Below are 21,877 nucleotides of genomic sequence, written 5' to 3' on the forward strand. Positions count from 1 at the left end.
TCATTTCTATAGTATTTTTCCCTTGAGAAGAAATACTAATATGGTTTCTGAAATGTGAGGGGAGTAATCACTTATATACACACACACACACACACACACACACACACACACACACACACACACACAGAGTATTTGGTTTTGCTACTTTACCTGTTGGGTCTGATTTTAACACAAGACCTGAGCTGTTGTCCTCCACCTCCAGTATACCTGAAGCCTGTATGTAACAGACACACATGCTGTGAAACATTCTAATTCACATGACAATAACACTAATTGTGATCATTTACATTTACAATTACAGCATTTTACAGAAAGTCCAATCAAGAGCAACTTACAACTGAACAGTTTACTGCCCTGCGGTGGCAGCTTGGTGGTGCTGATTTGAACTTCTGACCTTCCGATCCAGAGTCCAATGCTTTAACTACTAAGCTACCACCTTCTCTGTATTATTGAGTTACATTTACTCTGTAGTTTAAGTTTGCAAAACAGTTCCAATCAAAAATACATTTATAGGAGAGTCAGGGTCTTTCCTGAATTCCTGTACATTGCAAAAACCACCATCAACCACCATTAACCAATCCATACAAAACTTATAATTATTGACTTGTGCAATTGAAATGAAATGGATTTCATTGTAAATCATGTATTTCAGTTTATGTTCAGTTTAAGTACATAATGAATAAAAAAAATGAATATATATTATGTACCATGCTAGCTGGATGGTCAGTAGCCAAGCCAAAGTCTCCGATCTTGACATGGTCACGAGAATCCAAGAAAATGTTGACAGGCTTCAAATCTCTGTGAATCATTCCCTAAGGATACAGACAGAACATAATCATGCAATCAAACAACATGGCCAACCATTTCTAAATAGAATTAACTATCAGCCTTCTTCTGGACTTGCGCCACTTTTTTCTTTTTTTTTTCTTTTTTTTACATTAATATTCAAATAGTGTTCAGTTTCTGTTTGGATCTCGCTCCGGATAAGGATTTAGGCTACCTGTTCATGAATGTATGCTATGCCATCCAGGATCTCCCTGAAGAGTCTCCAAAGACGACTGCAGTCCTGATAAAGACCCTGGTCTATTGTGTCCCTCAAAGTACTTTTTTCACAGTATTCCATCTGGAGAGAGAAACACATAGATAAAAAAGAACTCCTTGCATAAATTGTACAGAACTCATGACTGCACCAGTGCACAGCCTCAATCATCCAGTTAATAAGAATGTGGAGGGTCTCATCAGTAAGAACAATGAAAGAGGAGGTCAAGCAACGAACAGACTGGTGCCCAATTAATAACCTGTCTCTAAATGAGGACAAAATCAAGAGTTAAATGTGGACTTCGAGAAGACAAAGTGACCACCATCTACTGAACATCAAAAGCTCTTTCTTGAAGATTGTTAAGAGGCAGGAGAACCTCAACTGGCCCCAGCAACAACTGTATTTTCTGTGAATGGTGATGATCAATCCTAAGCTAAAAGACAAGAGCATACTGAGCAGATGAATCGCTGCCTGGTATGTAAACCGTGTTGCCTCAGATCTCAAGACCTTCAGCGGATAGTGAGGACAGCTGTGAAGAACATTAGGGTGATCACAGACTACCAGCAAAGCGTACAGCATTGTGGATGACCACACACACCAACACACACCTCTCACACACACTCTTCACCCTCCTGTTATCTAGCAAAGGGTACAGAGGCATTTGCATCATCACAGCCAGACTGTGTAAGAGATTCTTACCCCAAGGAGCTTCTGACTCCTCAATACTCTCACACGCGCACTCTTGCATTCAACAGACACAATTTCACATTCATTATTTAATATATTGAATGACAACGAAAATGGCAATAAGACCACTATCCAAGTTCGCTCAGCTGACCACCAAAAAAAAACAACTTAAGGTCACTGTCTGTGTGCCCTCACCTGTATGTAGAGATAATGTGCAATAAGTGGAGGCCTTTCGGATACTGAGCTCTCTTCTGTGTCCACACCTTGCCGTTTACTCAACGATTCCTGTGTGGAATAAAGAAGAAACAAGAATGTGAATTTTTACAAACTCGTTAATTCTGGCTTCAGAGCACGATACTGACCTGCACAATACTGTCTCGGCTCACATCACCATTGTCAAAGATGATGTCACTTTCCGAGCCGCTGCTGGATGGGCTGTCAAAAATACAGAATTGGATCAAATACAAAGTACATCGTTCTAATAAGACTGCTGTGCTGATGTGGGTTTTTTTTGCAATATTTTTGTGTGAAAAAACTGGTATCAGGTAACAACTATCAGGCTGAACCAGCAACAGGAGAGCATTAAAATAGAGTTATGGTAAGTAAAAACTATTTCAATTATCAGAATCCTCTATACCACAAATATATATAAAAAATATATTTTTTTAATTAACACAAATTTTAAAATCCGCTTTTGTAATTACAAAGTGCTAAACCTGGAGACTCCTTCCATTAATACTAAAAACACTCTCCTTCCAGAAGCTTTATTTACCAATATGTACAAAAAAAAACTATTTATTGTTATTCATAGATTATGTGGTGCATCTGCCATTCAAGATGCTACTGTAGACATGAGAAGATAATCAAAAACAAAAGAAAAATCATATAATGGCATGAATTCCTCTGACTTACTAGTAAATTTGGCATTGTAGAAATTTCTTCAGCACCTTCTGATTAATCAAATTAAAAAATTCAGTGGTGTTGGTATATAAACAGACCTAGTCACAGACTGTGATCTATTTTTATGTGGTTACACTGCTGGATTTTATGCATGACTGTGAATGTTTAGTAAGTGCAACATTTTTTAAATCTTAATTTAATACAAATAGTTAGTTATCTTAAAAAAAAGAACATGTAAACGAGCCTAGATCATCACTCCTCCCCTAGCATGCTTGACAGTTGGTATGAGGTGTTTGTGCTTATATGCTGTGTTGGGTTTTGCCAAATGTGGCACTGTGCATCATGGCCAGACATCTGCAGTTTAGTCTCACCTGTCCAAGGGACATTGTTTCAGACGTCTTGAGGTTTTGTTCAGATGTAATTTTGCAAACTGAAGCCAAGGTTTTCTCCTGGCATCCCATACAAACAAGCCATACTTGTTCAATCTTTTTCTAATTGTTCTGTTATGAACTTTCACATGTAACTCTGCAATTTCTCTGATGCACTGCACAATCTAACATTTATACAGATGGTTTCTGTTGATCAATTAAGAAAAGAGCATTTGATTAGCAGCACATAGCTGCTACTAAGCCTATTAAACTCTAAGGAAACAGTTAAGGTGTACATTTATTTACAGGTATTTTCTTTTTCCATTTTGGCTTAATTTTTGTTAAAACAAATAACACAATATAATATATCATTTGTTGATGATCATCTGAGGTTGATTTAAGACCTGATAAGGACTAGATGATTTATTTATTACATCCTAAAATGTTAACCCATAGAATTTACATATGTTGTGTCAGACCCTAATTTCCAGTATACACAAAACACCACTGCCCCCTACTGGACATCTGTCTAACTGTATCTGGACATCTGTCTATCTGTCCATTGTACAAGCTTTATGTTTAGATTTTAGGACAGACTAAATATTTGATCATTGTCAGCTTTAAATGCTATTTCTCAAAATTAAACTAACAATTTTTATTTAAGAAAAACCTCCCTTTTATGTCTTTTAAATATTTTCCATAGTTGCAACTTGACTTACAATAATAAATAAGTTACAAATACTCAGAAAGTAAACATAAACTAAACTATACCTTGTCAATAAGGTAAAAATCTTGACACCTTCTCTTTCAGTGGTTTATCTTTGTATTTTTATGTAGTTTATCTTTAATAAAACCTGTTTAATGATGCATTATACAGATGCACTTGTATGATATAAATTATTTCTTTAATGTTCCTTTCTATGGATTTTTTTTTATTCTGTCTCTCTCTGTTAAAATAAACCTACCATAAAAATTTTAGACTGTTCATTTCTTTGTAAGGGAGTAAACTCACAAAATCAACAGGGAATCAAATAATTATTTGCCCTACTGTATATAATTTTGCATTTTCTTTCCAATCAATTTTGCACCAAATTTGCTCAATTTTCAAATTAGCAGGAAAACAAAAGCATAAAAACCCAGGGTTTTAGAGGTTAGTATTGATGCTCCTGCTAGAGATTATGTATGCGGGTGGTGCAGCTGTATAGTGAAAGGAGAAAGGAGACTTGTTGAACTGTGTTCATTGGGTTTCTGTTTTATTATTGACCTGTCTGCGATGCAACGCTCAGCTATACTGCTTTTCTGTAAAGGACTGGGGGTTTCTATAGCTGTGGCGTGATAATGATGGTTAGAAGAGGTGGATTGATTCAGGCAGGAAGATGTAGATGTAATTTCTGACTCCAGTGTAGGAACTTACAGAAAAGACGCACAGAACACGTCTGCCTCATCATCATCATCATCATCATCCTCGTCGCTGGAGTCAGTGGCATTGCACTTGGCACTGGATGATCTCTCCAGAGATGTGCTCCACTCCACCGAACTAGCCAGTGCCGGCGGGGGTGCATCGTCCTCCACGTTGTCGAGGAAGCCGAGCTCATTGAGGCGAGGCGCAGCGGCAGGTCGTGAAGGGAGCTCAGGAGCGCTGGCTGGCTCGGAGGTGTCGCTGTTCTCTGCCCCTGTGGACGGCGCCTCGTGTCTCTCGATCCACGCGTTGTAATAACGCACAATGTTCTCATGGTTCAGGCGTGACAGAAGGGTCACCTCTCCCTTAATACGGCGGAACTGCTTGCTGGCTGGGTTCACCTGAATCCGTTTGACGGCGTAATAGCAGCCATCCAACTTGTTCTGTACCTACAGGTCCAGAAAACATATGACCACAGAGAAATGTAATCAGAGAAACACATTACCATAAGAACGAGTGTGCCAAAAAAAACAAAACCCAAAAATGATTGCTCAACAGAAATTAATCCATCACCTTGATAACTGCTCCAAAAGCACCTTTCCCCAGCAGCTGGAGCTCCTCGAACTCGCTGAAGTAACGAGAGAACTGTTTCTGCACCACTGTACTGAAAGGGGCGCTGAGAAGGTGACTCTGCGGAATAACTGTCGATGCAAAATCCACCTCCAAGTCTGACAGTAACACATAAATTGCATTTATTTGGCGAAGCACTCGTTTGGTCACCCTAGTAAACTACAGGCTTTTAACTTTTCAATGTACGCTTTTGAAACAAAGACACAATTTCCTCGAGAAGTAACAAACTTTGTATCAAGATGGCACTGTAAAAGCTACAAGTCCAAATCTCTGAAAAAGAGATACATACCGAACATTCCTTTGACATGGAGTTGAGACTATCTACTATTCTAAACAGTTACTTACAGTCATATATCTTATTTGATGTGCATGTGTGTGAGACAGGGGACAATAGATGTACCCTCAGGACTGGGCTCCTGGCATGGAGGAAGGCTCTTTGGTGAGGGTGGCAGCAGAAACGGGTGCTCTAGCAGTTGCTGAGTGTTCCAGCGGTCAGCATCATTAAGACAAACACACCTGCAAAACAAAAACGAGTCAGTCTCACACCCCTGCAAAAATGCACACACATTCATATGGCTGCACCCAGCTCTTGAAAAGATCATTCTACAGCGTGATTTGCAAAAACCATACAACAGAGTGCGCTAATCACACGGACAAACATATCATCGTTTTTGTATATTTCATGGAACTTGCATTGCCCTTTTTTGAGATGGTCATTAATAAACATTAAGTGTATATGATTTTTATGTGCTTAATGGTATAGGCAGTAAGAAACCGCTATTTCTTACAGCATGTTAAAGCATATTGCACACATTTAATGGGAACAAGTTTACTAATAAAGCCAGATTTGTTTATTTGATTTGGCTCATATTAATTAACTCTTCAGTTGAGGAATAAATTAGTCAACAAATTTAGTTTGAAGCAATTTTTATTAAATTATTTACACAAATAAATAAAAACGCTTTAAATTCATTAATCATAAAAGCAGTGCTACGCATACCACAAAAGCAGATGCGGTTTGTGAGCTTAGACTAGTGCGTTCTCTGAACATCCAATCAAAGGACATAAAAATGATGGCATTATTGTACACCTGCTTAATGGCCCCAGTGCCTTCAACTTAAAGTCTGATTGGTTGAGGTAAAAAAAATTCATTGTAATAGATTTGAAGCTAAAGGCAATCACATCGCTGATTCTAAAGGGTCAACGCAGATTCTACTGAACTTGGCAAAGCGTGATGTGATGGCTGAAATATGATTGGATAGAAACTCCAACGTAAACAAACACATTTCCCATTAAAATCATTTAAGTTCATTTATTTTCCTCATTAATGTACACATAGCACCCCATATTGACAAAAAAACACAGATTTGTTGACATTTTTGCAGATTTAAAAGAAGATTAAAAAAGAAAAACTGAACTATCACTTTACCATCCAACCTGACAGAACTGGAGAGGATCTGCAAGAAGGAATGGCAGAGGATCCCCAAATCCAGGTGTGAAAAACTTGTTGCATCTTTCCCAAAAAGACTCATGGCTGTATTAGCTCAAAAGGGTGCTTCTACTAAATACTGAGCAAAGGGTCTGAATACTTAGGACCATGTGATATTTCAGCTTTTCTTTTTTAATAAATCTTAAACAATGTCAACAATTCTGTGTTTATCTGTCAATATGGGGTGCAATGTGTACATTAATGAGGAAGAAAAATTTACTTAAATGATTTTAGCAAATGGCTGCAATATAACAAAGAGCTAAATATTTAAGGGGGTCTGAATACTTTCCGTACCCACTGTGTATATGTATATTAAATACAATCCTTATCCAAAAATAAAAGTAATATGCTTTTAATAAAATGTCTTGATTCAAGAAAATGTTTGATCTGTATTTTAAGAAACAAATAACGTGTCCTTTTTCCTTTTTCCTAATGTCCCGTCCCACTAAAATCCGTTCGGCTACCTCACAAATTGCCAAATATAGTCAAGAACATAAATCTGAAATAAAAAAAACATTACTCGTGTTTGTCTTTTCCTTTAACATGCCGGTAGAAGCCCAGAGGAGGATAAACAACCATGACACACCAGACTTTTAACAAAATTCCCCCAGTCATCACCACTAAAACAAATACACCTGTGCAACAGCTCACACTGAGGGGCCAAGCACAGCATGGGCAAACACACAGACACACACTCGCATTTATTAAACGCCATGTTTTATTGAGAATGTCTGAAGCACTAAACTGTAACTTATTTTTATGCAAAAACCCAGAAATTTGTAGGTGGATGCATGGCATTTCGTAATGTTTATGGTAAACTTACATTTTAAGGAAATCCTGAAGATCAGCAGGTAGGCTGGATGGAACGGTCACAGGGTACTCCTTGACCTCGCTTCCCTGAGCGAGAGCCAAAAGAAGCAGCCCGAGGCTCCAGATGTCCCCTTTCTTGCCGGTGGGTGTTGGCAGTGTGTCCTCGCTGAAGCGCACGTGAGCCTGCTCAAAAATGTCCTCCTTGCATACGTCCCCTAACCTTTTAGCCAGGCTGTAGTCAGTCAGTCTCACATTGCCTTGAGTATCTAGAAGCACAGAGGAGGCTGCCAGCTGCTTGTGCACCACCGAATTGTTGTGGAGGTAGTCTAGAGCGGCGAGTAGCTGGGTGGTGTGGTGCCTCAACTGATCTGGGGGTAGCTGTGTTCCTGCAGAGAGGCTCTGGGCCAGGCTGCTACCGGGCACATGCTCAGCCAGGAGGTCCACCACCAGGCAATCTTCACGCTCACTGTAGCTCATCCCCTGGTAGCACACCAGGTTGGGGTGGTCCAGCTTTAGTAGTGAGTTCAGCTCACTCTCTGCTCCATGGATCTACAGGGGAAACATAAATGGATAAATAAATAAACATGCAGGTGACTGAACATTATTCTTAACTGAAAAATACCGCAAGTAATTAATGGCATGTGTTTAAATAAATGTTATTTAAATCCAAAAGAATCCGGGTTCCAGCTGGCTTCTACAATATACTAGAAACCACATAGAAAAAATAATAAAAACACCACAATAACTTTAGTTTCGGTAGCACATCCTCCAAGCACAGCATCAAATCAAATCAAATCAAATTTTATTTGTCACATATTCACATACATACAGGGTACGACATGCAGTTAAATGCTTATTATGAGGGTCCGGCATGAGGGAAGAGGATGGGAAGAAAAATTATACAAAGAAAAAGAAGACTGATAAATAAAGTATAAAAACAATATAAAATAAAATATAAGAATATATAAGATATAAAGATTATATATATATATATATATATATATATATATATATATATATATATATATATATATATATATATATATATGTGAGAAAAAGATGTATATACAAAAATGCTTATGCAGTAAACAGTGAACAGTAAAAAACAGTAAACAATAAACAAAGTGTGTTGTAAAGTGTCCGTGTGCGGTATGGTATGGTGTAAAATGTCCATAAATTGTCCGTGTGCCAAATGGTGTGGTGTAAAGTATCCGTGTGCGGTATGGTGTGGTATAAAATAAAGTGCACTGTGCTGTGCGAGTCCAGAGTTTAAAGTGTCATGGTGCGAAAGGTGAGATATGTGCATACTATCATACTAACAATTAGTGACAAGACAGATCATATGAGGACAGAAATATTTGAATTTCCAGTGATTTCCAAATATCATTTCCAACAACCATTTATTTTTCATGTGGTCTGATTTGCCAACAGATCCATATGCTTTTATTAAAATGAAAACGGAACAGAAAGGGGAATGCATTTATCCTCCAGAGTTAAACTAAAACAAAACCAGTTTAAACTGTGAATTGCCTTACTAACAGCCATAAATGAATCAGCCATTTTCTAAGTATTAAAAAGGTAACTGATGTCACTATTTGGTCATGTTCATTGAAAGTCATAACATAAATGGCAGAACTACTGCCATTTTTTGATTACAGCAGTAGTTCTACTGCTGTAATCCTAAATACTCTCCTGTGATTTCTCAGGGAGTTTTTCTATGCCACTGTCACCTCTGGCTTGCTCATCACAGATCTAAATCTACAACTGGATTTCAGAAAAGCTGTTTGTGACAATGCCTATTGGTAATGTTTAACTGAATTAGTATAAGATAGGGGTGTAAAACGGATTTTAAGTCACGGTTCGGTTAAATTTTCGGTACAGTTAGGGGCAAAAATGCAAAATATAAAATTGCTCATCATTGCAGTTTATTATTAACATTTGTGAAAAACATTTTAAAGGTTTTAAATAAAATGCCTGCTTGGTTTACATAAAAAAATAAAATATATAAAAATAAAACAGAACAAATCAAATTAATGCAATAAACTTATTATATTGATCAAATTGAGTAATCAGTTGCCAAATTCTATTATTTCAATAAAATTTAATAAATGGTAAAATGTAATTAAATACTATACATTTGTTAGAACCCATTTGGGTAATACAGATGTGTATATAAGCATGTCTGTGTGTTTTAAATTTAATATTATATTTTCTAAAGATATGTTCTATTTAACTGTTCTACTTATTTCAGCATACTTTAACAAAGATTTTCATCCTTCCATACTTTATTTATTCACTCACTCAATATACAGAATTGTCAGGATTTTCTCCATTTAAGAGAGCTGGACATGAAACACAAAAGAATCCATATTGTGAGACAGACGTAAAACGTTGGCAATGACAGGATGTAGTAGCGAATTTGCGCATTTGAGCGCTACAAATCGTGTTTCCGCTATGAAGTAAGCAGTCACAGTGACACTGCGTTCAAATTAGTTTCCTTTTTTTCTCTCTCTCAAAGTGCGAGTGTTAGGTTTAGACAAACTTGCGGTCCCCACTTAATAAGTTCCTGAGGGAACTCAGAATTGAACTATGTTCCACATGTAAAAAAAAAGGATTGCATTTGGTACACATGTGCACCTTACCAAAAGCCCTGTACAGAAAGAGTTTGGTACGAATACGCGCACGGCTACACCCCTAATATAGAAACTAGCATTTTACCAACAATCAAAAAGTCAATGTATTCAGATGTTTTTGAAAAATATCCAGATCCAGGGCTGACTACAGAAAATGGATTCATTTCTAACTTCGTACAAAAGTTGCATTACAAATTGTATTACTGCTACCAACCTGAATGTCACATATTTTCAATCTTTGAAATATTTATATGAAATTCAGGGTATTTTGTATGTCTCCTTTGACAGTTTTATGACAGTGGGCAGACAGATTCAACAAGGTTGTGCAAAATGTATTGTCCTTATTAGATTTGTATGTGATCGTTTATGCCATTTAAAATGTGTATAAAATCATTTTATCGAATAAAATCTCCATATCTGTGAAAAATGGAGAAAAAAAAAGAAAAAAAGAAGATAATGAAATTTCTTTATTTGTTTTCAACACTTTAATATTCCTTAACTTGGAATATTGGAATATTTCCAATTTTTAATGAAAGTCTTAAGCTTTTGGGTCATGTTAATATTTTATAAAACACCGCATTATTGCTCTAATAAATGGGCAATTGAATAAATAAATATTACAGTGGGAAAGCATTATAAACAGTATAAGATTCTCCACTCTCGAGAACTTTGGACACAGTGACTCAATGCAATGCCTATGTTTTGGTCAATATACTTACATTTAATGGAAAATGTTTAAAAGAACCAATAGAGTATCTGGATATCAGCCGACATCTGGAACTGCATGTGCATTGCATTTCATTTAAACAAATTAATAAATAAAAACTTCCTACCTGTTTTTTACATTTTTCAATCTTTTCTTTCTCCTGGCTGGTGAAGAATTTCCCGATCTTCTTGTTCCAGCAAAGCATCCATTCGTACACAACAGCAAATTCTCCTGAGGTTGCATTGAGGGCATAGAACACACTCCGGCCCAGCCTCTCACTCTTACCTTGCACACGTGGACATACACACACAGCGTAAATCAATGGTGTATGTTGCATAAAATGGTCACTGAGCATTTGGTTTAAAATACCACAGAATTATTAACACCATGAAAAAAGCTTACCTATGCATTTTCCTCTGTGAACCAGGATCTCACCCATGGTACTGTTGCTGAAGTGTAGGACTTCATGAGGACTTGGATTGTCTTCATTGTACGTGTCTCGCCTTATCAGGGGAAATATGTAGAGAGCAAATGTTCAGACATTCGGTAGTCTGTAAATGGATGTAGAAAACTAAATGGAGGCCACTTTCCACACCTGTGTCTGCTGCTGGAAGTAGTGCGACGTCTGTTAGAAACTCCTCTTCTGTTCTCTGTTGTTTCAGTAAGAGGTACAGGGGAACTGGCACTGCCTGCCACTGGGCTTCCTAAAGTCGGCTGAGACACACTCTCCAAACGCTCCTGCAGGAGAAACAACTTGAATTGTCAGCATTTTATTTCTGTTCAAAACAGTTGCCCAGACAAGCAAATTACCATGTTTGTTAGTTTTTGCAAGTAAGTTAAACTAGAGAAATGAAGCAAACTTATTACATTTTATATTCGATTTGCATGTTTTAACTGGGAGAGAGGAATGAAGAGTAAGAATGGGTGATTTTATATATATATATATATATATATATATATATATATATATATATACACATACACACACACACAAATATTCAAGATTTTAGAGCACAGGATGCAGCTAGGATAGGACCATTTAGCTCAAGTAGGGGGCCTAGGAAATGCCATGACATTGCAACCCAAATCATCACTGATCCATCCCCATGCTTCACTCTGGGCAAATAATATTCCAGGTGGGGCTTCTTTACACCGTAATGTCCCAAATGTGAAAGACGTTAAAGAGTCTATAATAAATGCATTTCACATTCTCCACAAGATTTATGCTTCTGGCACCACTGAAACCAAAGTTTGGCACTGACACAAGTGACTAAAAGTTTGGTTATGGCAGCCAGACAAAGAATATTTTCTCTGGGAAACTCCAGATTTACTCCCACCTTGGTACAATAACTTCTGGGAAGGCATCTAATAAAGCTTTTAATGGAACATTTTGTTTATGCATTTCTTTTGTCTCAGCTAGCTTTTGTAAATCTTGTTTTTTTTAGGATGTGCTGACAGATGTTTGTATTTATACTTTATTAAAAAGACACTGTTCACTGACACTAGAGAAAAAATAAATACAATCACATAACTCCCCACAATATCAGTATTTTAATGTTAAGTTGACTCGATATAAATAGAAACTCCTGTGTACTGTATCAGGCAATTAAGTTCAAGAGCTTGTGTTCATCAAAACACTAAACACATGCTTATTCATGCAAATTATCCAAATCAGCCAATCACGTGGCAGCAGTGCAGTGCATAAAATCATGCAGATACAGGTCATGTTCACATCTAACATCAGATTAAGGAAAAATCTCAGAGATTTAGAGACTTTGGCAAAGGCATGTTTGTTAGTGAGAGATGCACCAGTTTAAGTAGTTTAGAGAACGCTAGTTTTCGCATAAACGCTCTAGAGTTTAAACTAAATGATGTGGAAAGTATCGAGTGGAAGTTGTTGAAACGCCAAAAAAAGAAATATTCAGTTTTGTCTGAGCTGACAAAAAAACAATAACTGCCATAACTAATAAGTCACTGAGGGTACATTTGACCCACTCTGATTTCAGATGTGAAAATTAATTGAAGCACATGACCTATAGTTGTGTGTAAATACTTTACTGTGCTGACATGCTGTGTTTGGGTTTTACCAAATAAGACAGTGAGCATTATGGTCTGATATCTTCACTTTGCTCTCATCTGTCCAAAGGACTTTGTTCCAGAAGTCAAACAGTGAAACAATTTGCAAACTGTGCTGCCATGCTCTTTACAGAGAGAAGAGGCTTTCTCCTGACAATCATCCTTAACAAGTCTTATTTGTTTAGTCTTTTTCTAATAGTACTGTCAAACATGAATTGAACATTTAAGGATCAGTGCTGATGTTAACACACACCTCAATGCTACAGACCAGCAAACTGCTAAAACTTGGGCTTTTATTGAGGTGGCCACACTTACTGATCATCAGCTAATTAAAGAGATATAATTAGTAGCACTTAGCTGCTACTTAGCATCTTAGATCCTATGGAAACTTTAAAAGAGTACTTAGATTTACACACATAGCTTTTCCATTTTCACTTTATTTATATAATATAAATAATAACACGGTGTAATATGTCATGTGTTCTATTTATCTGAGGTTATATTTATATAATCCTAGAACCTGCTAAGGAACAGAATTTTTTATTTCTGCATAAGTAAAACAATGGAATTTAAAGTGTGTGTACGATCAATTCACATGACTGTATACCTGCATGATTTTATGTATGCCGTCACATAATTGGTTAATTATTGATTGGATAAGTTGTGAAGTGCATAACAAGTAAATGATAATCCCTTGCTAAAATCAGGCTAAAAAAGTATTCTCTATAATCGTACCAACTTGGCCATCTCTTTCTTCCTCTTCTCCTCTCGCTTCTCCTCTTCTCGTCTCTGGATTTCAGCAAGTATCTCATTTTGCTGTCAAAATGGTAGAAAATAGTTAGCACGTGTAACATGGTACATTTCTAATTAAAAGCTAATTCTAGTTTTAATAAAAACTATATATCTATTAAGGCATCAATAAGATAATCTCGAATGAGATTGTCAAAAGGATGTACCATCTGTTCTTCCTGCCTGCGGCGCTGGTCAATCCTCTGCTGTTCCTCCAGAGCCAGACGTTCCTGCTCCCGCCGGTGATTCTTCAGCATCTCCTCATGGAAGGAGCGAGAAGGTGGAACGTTGTGCTCTGTAAGGAAGCCCTGCACAAAGTCTGCTAGCTCATAGATCATTACCTGCAGTGGGAAAGTGTAGAAATTTGATTACGGTTATGATAACAACTTTACCAGATGCTAAAATAGTACAACAGTACATGTTCAGACAACAACTGAAATCTTAATCTTTTTAATGTGTTTTTTCTTTTTTTTTTTTATAATCAGCCTAGGTAAAAAAAATAATAATAAATGTGAAATGGGCTGTCAATCAATTTAAATATTTAATCGCACATTTGTATCCGTTTCAAATGTACCTTAAATGAATACTTTTCGAGTGTTTAATACTCTAATCAACATAGGCATAAAACAATACGGATGCTTTATGCAAATGTATGCTTATTAGTAGTAAAACCTTTACACAACAACGAGCATGAAGACAAAACATTCTTGTAAATGTTTTTAAGTAATTATGGTGTTTTAAATTACGTAAATTATCTGGCAACAAATGGTTTCCACACGGATGGTTTAAACAGATGTGTGCATGATGGAGGATTTTGGTGGTCGATTTGAGACTTAGCACGTCAGTAGAACAAATGTTTAATGATTAAGAATTTGAGTTTATATATTTTTTTAAATATCTGAGTAAAGAAAGGACATCGTGACTTTTGCTGCAGTGAAGCGTGGGGGATGGGGGGAAGCTAAAAACAGCTAAAATCATTTCTAGAATGTTGTTGCATGCAAAGGGTACAGTCATAATAATGCTTAAAATTTTTGATGTAATATTAAACATGTTTGGGTTCACAACATCTTTCAGCAACTCCTAAACAGTTTGAAGCTCATCGACAGTGAATGGAAAAACACTGAGTGTTTTTTCTGGAAATAAACTTCAAGTTTAACCGAAAGGGCTTAAAGAAATCTAAGAGGAAAGCTTCCAATGCTGAGTTACTTTGTATTTGTATGAATAGTTCTCATTTATTGACCAGTGACTTATTTAGACCATTAAAAAGTTTAATATTTTGCCATTTCTGTGGAAATTTTTTTTTCTGTTTACCAGTATTCAGCCATAGCAATGTCTCCTGGGTTTTCTGTGAGCAAAACACAATTGTTTTAACAGTAATGAAAATGATGCATGATTAGACTCAAGCTGTGGTGGTGAATAGCCTGAGGAATGAAACTAATATTAAAAGCAAATAATAAAAGCACAGAAAAACCGTTTGCACAGAAAAAAAACAATATTTTAATAAATTTGTATCAAACATTAAACAATGTATATGGTAACATATGTATCACTAACTAGCAAAGCCAGCGGTGACCGTTGACAGGAAAACCACGAGAGACAACATAAGCAGGAAGCATTGAGAGGAACCAGATTTAAAAAGATACCCATCAGCATCTGGTTGACACAGGATAGTGTGATTTTTTCATTCTCTTCTAAAACTGCATTCTGCATTGCCAAAAAGTACAATTATGTAAACAAGACCTTATGAGATTGTGTGCAACTTATAAGAAGGAGCTTCAGGGTCATTTCTGAATTCATTATAGTTTTAAATGAAAAGTCTGTTGTATTGCGCTCAACTGTTCAATAAAAGAGACTTTAGTGCAAAACTGGTTAGTAGGCCAACCAAGCAATGCATACATCCATGCATATCAATCTTAACACACTCTTTGTATTACCTTTCACAGTAATGGTATAGTGATGTTTAGGCTATGCAGGTAAAGCAATCATTATCAGCAGCAGGAGAAAATCAGGTGAAGAGAATGACTAAGTTGATCAATGGGATGCAAATAGCAAACAGGCACAAAGCTTTTATGCTTTGATAAGATTGCCAAGATTTCAGTTAAAATCTTTTCAAACTCTTTGCACAGGCTGCCATCTAACTCTAACCAAGGCCATTTCAATGCTTTGTCTGAATATTTGACACTGTACTCTAGGCTTGTATGAGGGAGAGACTTCTAAATCCTAGGTTTCCTTTCACATAGGGGAGTTCAGTCTGAACAGTAGACTGACTGCACAATTCCATAAGTATATTTTGTGTAGGTAGGCTTAGGAGACATCAAGTTCATCCATTTACCATTTGTTTTGTATTTGGTATCAACAGTAAAGCATATTAAAGAGAGAGAGATTTTACTAATATAATTAAATGAAATTTAAATTCAATTTTGAAGTTGCTACTGAACTGTACAACCTGAACTCAACACACAATCAAAATTCATCTCAATCCATTTCACCACCATTCATATACTATTTATATTTAATCATATTATACTGTTAAGGTGCTGTTTTTTTAACACCGCTTGACTGCTGCTACTGCTGTTTTTGCACTGCCATGTGTTTATGTTTACAAATGCTCTTTGTTCATAGTCCTTTATAGTCAGTACTGTATAATCAGAGTATACAGTAGGTTTACTGGTCGGCGCTATTTTGTGTTATGCGTATTTGTCCCACACTTGTTTTATCTGTCTGCACTGTTTGCACTTGATGCACTTTATGTAGCTTAATGTTATGTGTTTTAGCTCTATGTTGTTTAATGTAGCACCAGGGTTCGGGTTGAACGTTGTCTCATTTTTACTGTGTACTGCGTCAGCTATATATGGTAGAAATGACAATAAAAGCTTCTTAACATTACAAACTCACACAATACACTCTATGGACATAGATTTGTAGACACCTAACCATAAGATATGTATGTGAACTTCACATTCTACATTTTGTCCACATTTGCTATTAAAATAACCTTCACTCTTCTGGGAAGATGGTCCACTTTTGTTTGATTGCAGATTGGAGAGAGCTTTGTGATCATTCAGCCAGTGATGTGTGTCAGTAAGGTCAGGGTGATGTCGGGCGAGGAGGCATGGAATGCAGTAAGTAATCCAAAAAGTGTTCAGTAGAGTTGAGATCAGAGGTCTATAGAGGGCCATTAAAGATATTGCACTCTAAACCATGTAAATAATATATTTATGGAGTTGCATTGTGCACAGGGGCATTGTCCTGCTGGAACACGTTTCGGTCTCCTAGTTCAAGTGAAGGGAAAAGTTGATGCTACCACATCCAAAAACATTCTATAGAATTGTGTGCCTCCAACTTGGTGGTAATAACCGCATATACCATAATTTCCGGACTATAACGAGCATATATAAGCCGCACCCACTGAATTTTACAAATATTTTTATTTTGAACATAAATAAGCCGCACCTGTCTATAAGCTGCAGGCTTAGTGTCTACACTTATGAACTTTACACAGGCTTTAACAAAAGACACGTTACACACGGTGTAACGGGTGAAATATGTTGCGCTTCCTTTAGGAGCACAGCGGTATTTTGGGAATAGCATGCCACTGTATTATTCCGGTATTACTGCATGTGTTTAAGACAAGGATTATGTCCTTATTATTTTCTGATGCTCATTTCTAAGGTTCTTTGACTAACCCTTAACGCTGTTGCCAAGAAAAATTAAAAAGCACGAGTTTTGGAAACCTGTCTGTGCTTATATGATTTCTGTTGCAACTGGAGTTAGCGAGCTCCTTCACCCTGACTCAACACGTTACAACGGCTTGTATCTAAACAGAAGCCTACCAAGAAAGTCATTGTTCACTGTCTTCCTCCTTCCTTTCACAACTATTTCTCTCGGGAGTTTATCTTTTAGCATCGTCGTGCGTTTAAAAATCACCCGGTGAAAGCTTTTCTCCCGATGCCGTGCAGCTCAGAACACAGGTGAGGTGCGTTTTTTCATTTCCGTTCAGAAATTTAATTGGTCTAATGTTATGTCGCTCGGTTTTTTGGCTTAAAATTTGTGAAACCAGGAAAAATTCATAAATTAGCCGCTTCATTGTTTAAGCCGCGGGGTTCAAAGCGTAGGAAAAAAGTAGCGGCTTATAGTCCGAAAAATATGGTAGCTAGAAGTTAGGTGTCTCAAGTCAAGTCAAGAAGCTTTTATTGTCATTATAACCATATATAGCTGACACATTACACAGTGAAATGAAACAACATTCCTCCTGAACTTTGGTGCTACATTAAACAACAATCACAGAAAACAGACAACACAGGCTAAGGACTAGTAAGTGTCCTCGCCACATAAAGTGCATCATGTGCAACCTGGTGCAAACAGTGCAAAGACAACACAAGAAAGTGTAAGACAAATACACAAAACACAAAATAGCGCCACCAAAACTTGCAGTATTCTACAAATAACGATGAAATATTGTTCATAGTGAATAAGAAATCAATTCCACATTTAGTCCCAATTTGCTCTTATAATTCCCTCCATCTTGTGGACATTTGTGTTCATCAGCCACAAAGGTGTTGGTAAAGTCTGGTACTGATGTAGGGTGGGGAGGCCTGGGGTGCAGTCGTCAGTTGTTTGCCTCTAGCTTTGTGGTAGCCTTTTGGAGAAGAACCACATATCGCAGTAAAGGGCAGGTGACCCAATACCTTTCTCCACAAAGTGTAAGTAAAGTCTTAATGTTTGTATGCAAAAATGTCTTATGTAATATGCAGTGTAGCAGTATAGACATTATGCAAAATCAGTGCACATGATCATTGTCTCCAGTGTCCACGCAGTTTCCTAAACGTCTTCACATGTTGAGAGAGCAGTAGGCAGGAATGACTTCCCGAGCTAATTACAGTGTTTTAGTATTGTTAAATGGACTAAACTAAGCAAATTATTTTGCCTTTATGAATTTTTGTAATTGAATTACTCGAGTTATTCGAAAAAATGTTACAGCCCTAACACACACATCCCAAATCCATCAATCTGGCAGCACAGATGAATGCTCTATAAACTGCATAAGAGTCACATTCTGAAATAGGATTAGCATCCCTTATGTTCAAGCTTCAAGTCATGCAATTCTGTAGCCTTCAAATTACATTTTTTATAAGATGGTGTTCACATGGAAGCCAGAACACATATTTTATGTACAAAACCTTTTTTCCATAGTAGGCTAAGAACTGGTTTTAAGCAAGGAAAGAAAAGACCCTCCTCTCATCAGCTAAACAACTGTCCCATTTAATCAAAATATGCTTCATGATTATAGTAAATATAGCCCATGCTGTATGGAACACGCAGGTACACTCAAGTACAAGTACACTTAGGTATATGCAAACACCAACAAAAGCCAGCTACATTAAACGCTGTGCAAAATAAACATAATAATAGTGGTGTGTAATACGAAGAGAAAACACCTTGGCTTATGTGTCCTGTTCACTTTTAATAAATGGCACAACATTGTGTGTCATAAACTTGTGAAAAGGTGAAGCACTATGTCAACTCTGTCACCTCTTCCTGGGAATTCATATACATTATATGAACAAAGGTTTGTGGACCCCTGGCCATTAGATTCATATCTGCTCGATCCTATATATAGTCCCTGTTTGATCTTATAATAACCTTCACTCTACTAGATTTTGGAGTGTAAGGATTTGTAAGAATTCAGCCACAAGGATAATAGTAAAATCAGGTAATTTAGATTATACAAAAAGATGAGTACAGTAAGGTTGAGGTCAGAGATCTATTGCAGGCCACATTTTCCCCCTGACTTTAATTAGGAGATCCAAACCTGTTTCAGCATGGCAATTACCCTGTACACAAAGCTAGCTCCATAAAGATTTAATTTACATTGGTTATCTATTGGAAGATCTTGAGTGGCCTGCTATAGAGCTCAGACCTCAAACCTACTGTACATCTTTGGGATGAACTGGATTGCACTGGACTGGATGAACATTGACTGTGCCCCCAGCCTTCTCACCTACATCACATGATTTTATTCTTGGCCTTGTTGCCAAATGAGCACAAATCTCCACAAGCACATAAATTTTTTTATCAAATATCTTCCCTGAGGAGTGAGGGTTATTATAAAGCAAAATGGGATAAAAATGTGGAATGGAATGTTCAAAAGCACATTCAAATCTTATGGTAAGGTTTCACAAACTAGTCCAAATAGTGTTACAATGGCTGTCGTCCTGTTTCTGGAAATTAACTTGATTCCCACACAAACTCTCAACTGACTCACCTCTCCACAGCGGTCCAGGGAAAGTTTGGCTAGGTGACTTTGCAGGTTTTGAATTTTGTCATTTGAGAGTCCTTTGGCATTCTTTAGTTCTAGTTCTGGAGGCCTGGTGCACAAGAGAAAGAGATCATTAAACTAACAAAAAGAAGTTGCACAGCTGTTGCCATGTAGTGAATTAAAACACTGTTCAAGCTCAAACAGAAAACAATAACAAGCCTTAATACAATAGTGGCCATGATATGCTTAGAAAATACATACATTCAAAATAAAACAGAAAATTAGGAAATAATTGGGGTTAAAGGATAGACTGGAATGGAGAAAGAATACACTTTGTGATCATTAGTGGTAACATCATTCTCTTCTAAATGGCTTTTAGACAAGCATCTGATCAGAGCAACAGTCAATCATTTACAACGCAACCAGAACTTTGTCATCAGCTGTGTTGGGCTACATTCTTTCAAGATATGTGATTTTTTTTTGTCTGTAACAGCAAACTAAGGCAACCACATAATAATTAATACTTTTCTGTGTGATGCAGTGGTGGAGCTGGAGTGCATGCAGACTTACACATCAGGATATGTTGGTGGACATCTGACCTGCAAGTCCACAGTCACATAACACTCCTGACCATGACTCAAACCTTTTGGGCGCAGGTAAAGGTACACTTCCGGAGGACGCTTAATCTAAATTAGGGGAACAAAAATATTTAAAAAATAATTTTTGGTGTGCGTGTGTGTGTGAGTGGTAATAAAAAAATCTAAGGTATGAAGTTCTTTATTTGATGGTGATACCTGGTAATTAGGTTACATTTACAATGTAACTAACAAGAACCAATAAAGTACCTTTTACACCATTGCTTAATTTTAAGCTTATTTTAGGACAGAACAATTGACTTCCCAGGCACATAATAACCAAAAATGCATGCTTGGTAGTTTTAGTTATGTAAACAAGAAAAGTACATTTTCATACCTTTATAAACCCTTCTAATTGTGTGCAATATTTTCCATTTTAAGTTTTAGATTTGACTCTTTCTAGTAAAAAAGAATCTCCCTTTTGTTTGCCTGTTAACATTATTGGAGTATAACTATGATTATGCCTATTATCTAAGAATGCCATTATATAAAAATACACATTATTGTTATGATTATTATTATTATTGTTATAACTGAATGTTGCAAATCATACTACAGTATCTGGCAACTGCAGAAGAAAAGGTCTGGGCTTAGCCAGAACCTCGTTTCAGACAGTTAAAGCACACTAGACCTTACCCAGGTCCTGTATATTTTTGGGACCAGACAAAGCTAAAGTGGGTGTGTCAGAGCATAGGAAACATTGGGCAAGGCATGGGCATGTCCAGATGCACGAAACCAGCTAGTACTAAGAAGCTTTTTTACATATTGATGACATAATTATGACTGTGCAAGATTAAACCAGGATTACTTCGATCTGCTTATTTATTAAACTCGTCATCACTAGGCTAATTGGCTGCACCTTCCACGGATGTTCAGTCCGGATGTCCTTAAAGTCGTCTCCGAATATGGACGCAAGGGCTTCCAGCTCATTCTCCTGCTGCACTACATAGTCTTCATTTCCATCCGGAGAGTTAGGAAGAGAACCGCTCATTATTCTGCGACACTGCACACATATCTCGCTCGAGTGCCTTTCAAAACCAAGTAGCCGAAACAAACTTCTTCTCACTCCATCATGTTATCGGTCCTTACACAAGCGTGTTAGTGGAATTTCAAAATCATGGCGGCTATAAACTTAAATTAAACATAAATACGTTCACAGTCACGCAATAAAACACTACACAACTCGCAAGCCGTCGCGTGGAAATCGTCGAGTCTTCCCCGTCGCAGAACTGACGTAACACGTTGAACGTGGGTTTTTTTTTCCGCATCCTGACAAATCCCGCCTTGTAAACTATGATTGGCTGTTTGTTTACAATCAAACTAAGGGCACCAATAGAATGCTGTCAATGCTGGGACGTGCCGCGGGAGTAAGACGTATTAACCAATCGCATTACAGAATGACAGGATTCTGTTCACCAATCCAAGTTTGAAGGTAAGCCTCGTTGGCGTGCAGGTAA

At 37.1% G+C, this 21,877-nt stretch overlaps 1 protein-coding gene across 3 annotated transcripts in view; it reads right to left on the reverse strand.

The window, feature by feature from the left end:
- Window positions 1–21,643, reverse strand: part of eif2ak4 (eukaryotic translation initiation factor 2 alpha kinase 4) — a 58,137-nt gene extending 36,494 nt beyond the window's left edge. For all 3 annotated transcript variants that reach the window (XM_046856513.1, XM_046856512.1, XM_046856514.1), the window contains exons 1-17: window positions 21,280–21,643; window positions 20,356–20,471; window positions 19,792–19,894; window positions 13,694–13,867; window positions 13,473–13,553; window positions 11,257–11,399; window positions 11,064–11,164; window positions 10,789–10,946; window positions 7,336–7,871; window positions 5,424–5,539; window positions 4,967–5,121; window positions 4,409–4,842; window positions 2,089–2,161; window positions 1,922–2,011; window positions 1,001–1,123; window positions 708–812; window positions 151–214 (exon numbers count right to left, since the gene is read on the reverse strand). In XM_046856513.1, the coding sequence (XP_046712469.1) occupies window positions 151–214; window positions 708–812; window positions 1,001–1,123; window positions 1,922–2,011; window positions 2,089–2,161; window positions 4,409–4,842; window positions 4,967–5,121; window positions 5,424–5,539; window positions 7,336–7,871; window positions 10,789–10,946; window positions 11,064–11,164; window positions 11,257–11,399; window positions 13,473–13,553; window positions 13,694–13,867; window positions 19,792–19,894; window positions 20,356–20,471; window positions 21,280–21,411 (2,704 nt within the window). In that variant the 5' untranslated portion in view covers window positions 21,412–21,643. The remainder of the gene's footprint in view (window positions 1–150; window positions 215–707; window positions 813–1,000; window positions 1,124–1,921; window positions 2,012–2,088; window positions 2,162–4,408; window positions 4,843–4,966; window positions 5,122–5,423; window positions 5,540–7,335; window positions 7,872–10,788; window positions 10,947–11,063; window positions 11,165–11,256; window positions 11,400–13,472; window positions 13,554–13,693; window positions 13,868–19,791; window positions 19,895–20,355; window positions 20,472–21,279) is intronic.
- Window positions 21,644–21,877: the final 234 nt, after the last annotated feature.

The sequence above is a fragment of the Silurus meridionalis genome, chromosome 8 (assembly GCF_014805685.1).
Source record: "Silurus meridionalis isolate SWU-2019-XX chromosome 8, ASM1480568v1, whole genome shotgun sequence".
NCBI lineage: Eukaryota > Metazoa > Chordata > Actinopteri > Siluriformes > Siluridae > Silurus > Silurus meridionalis.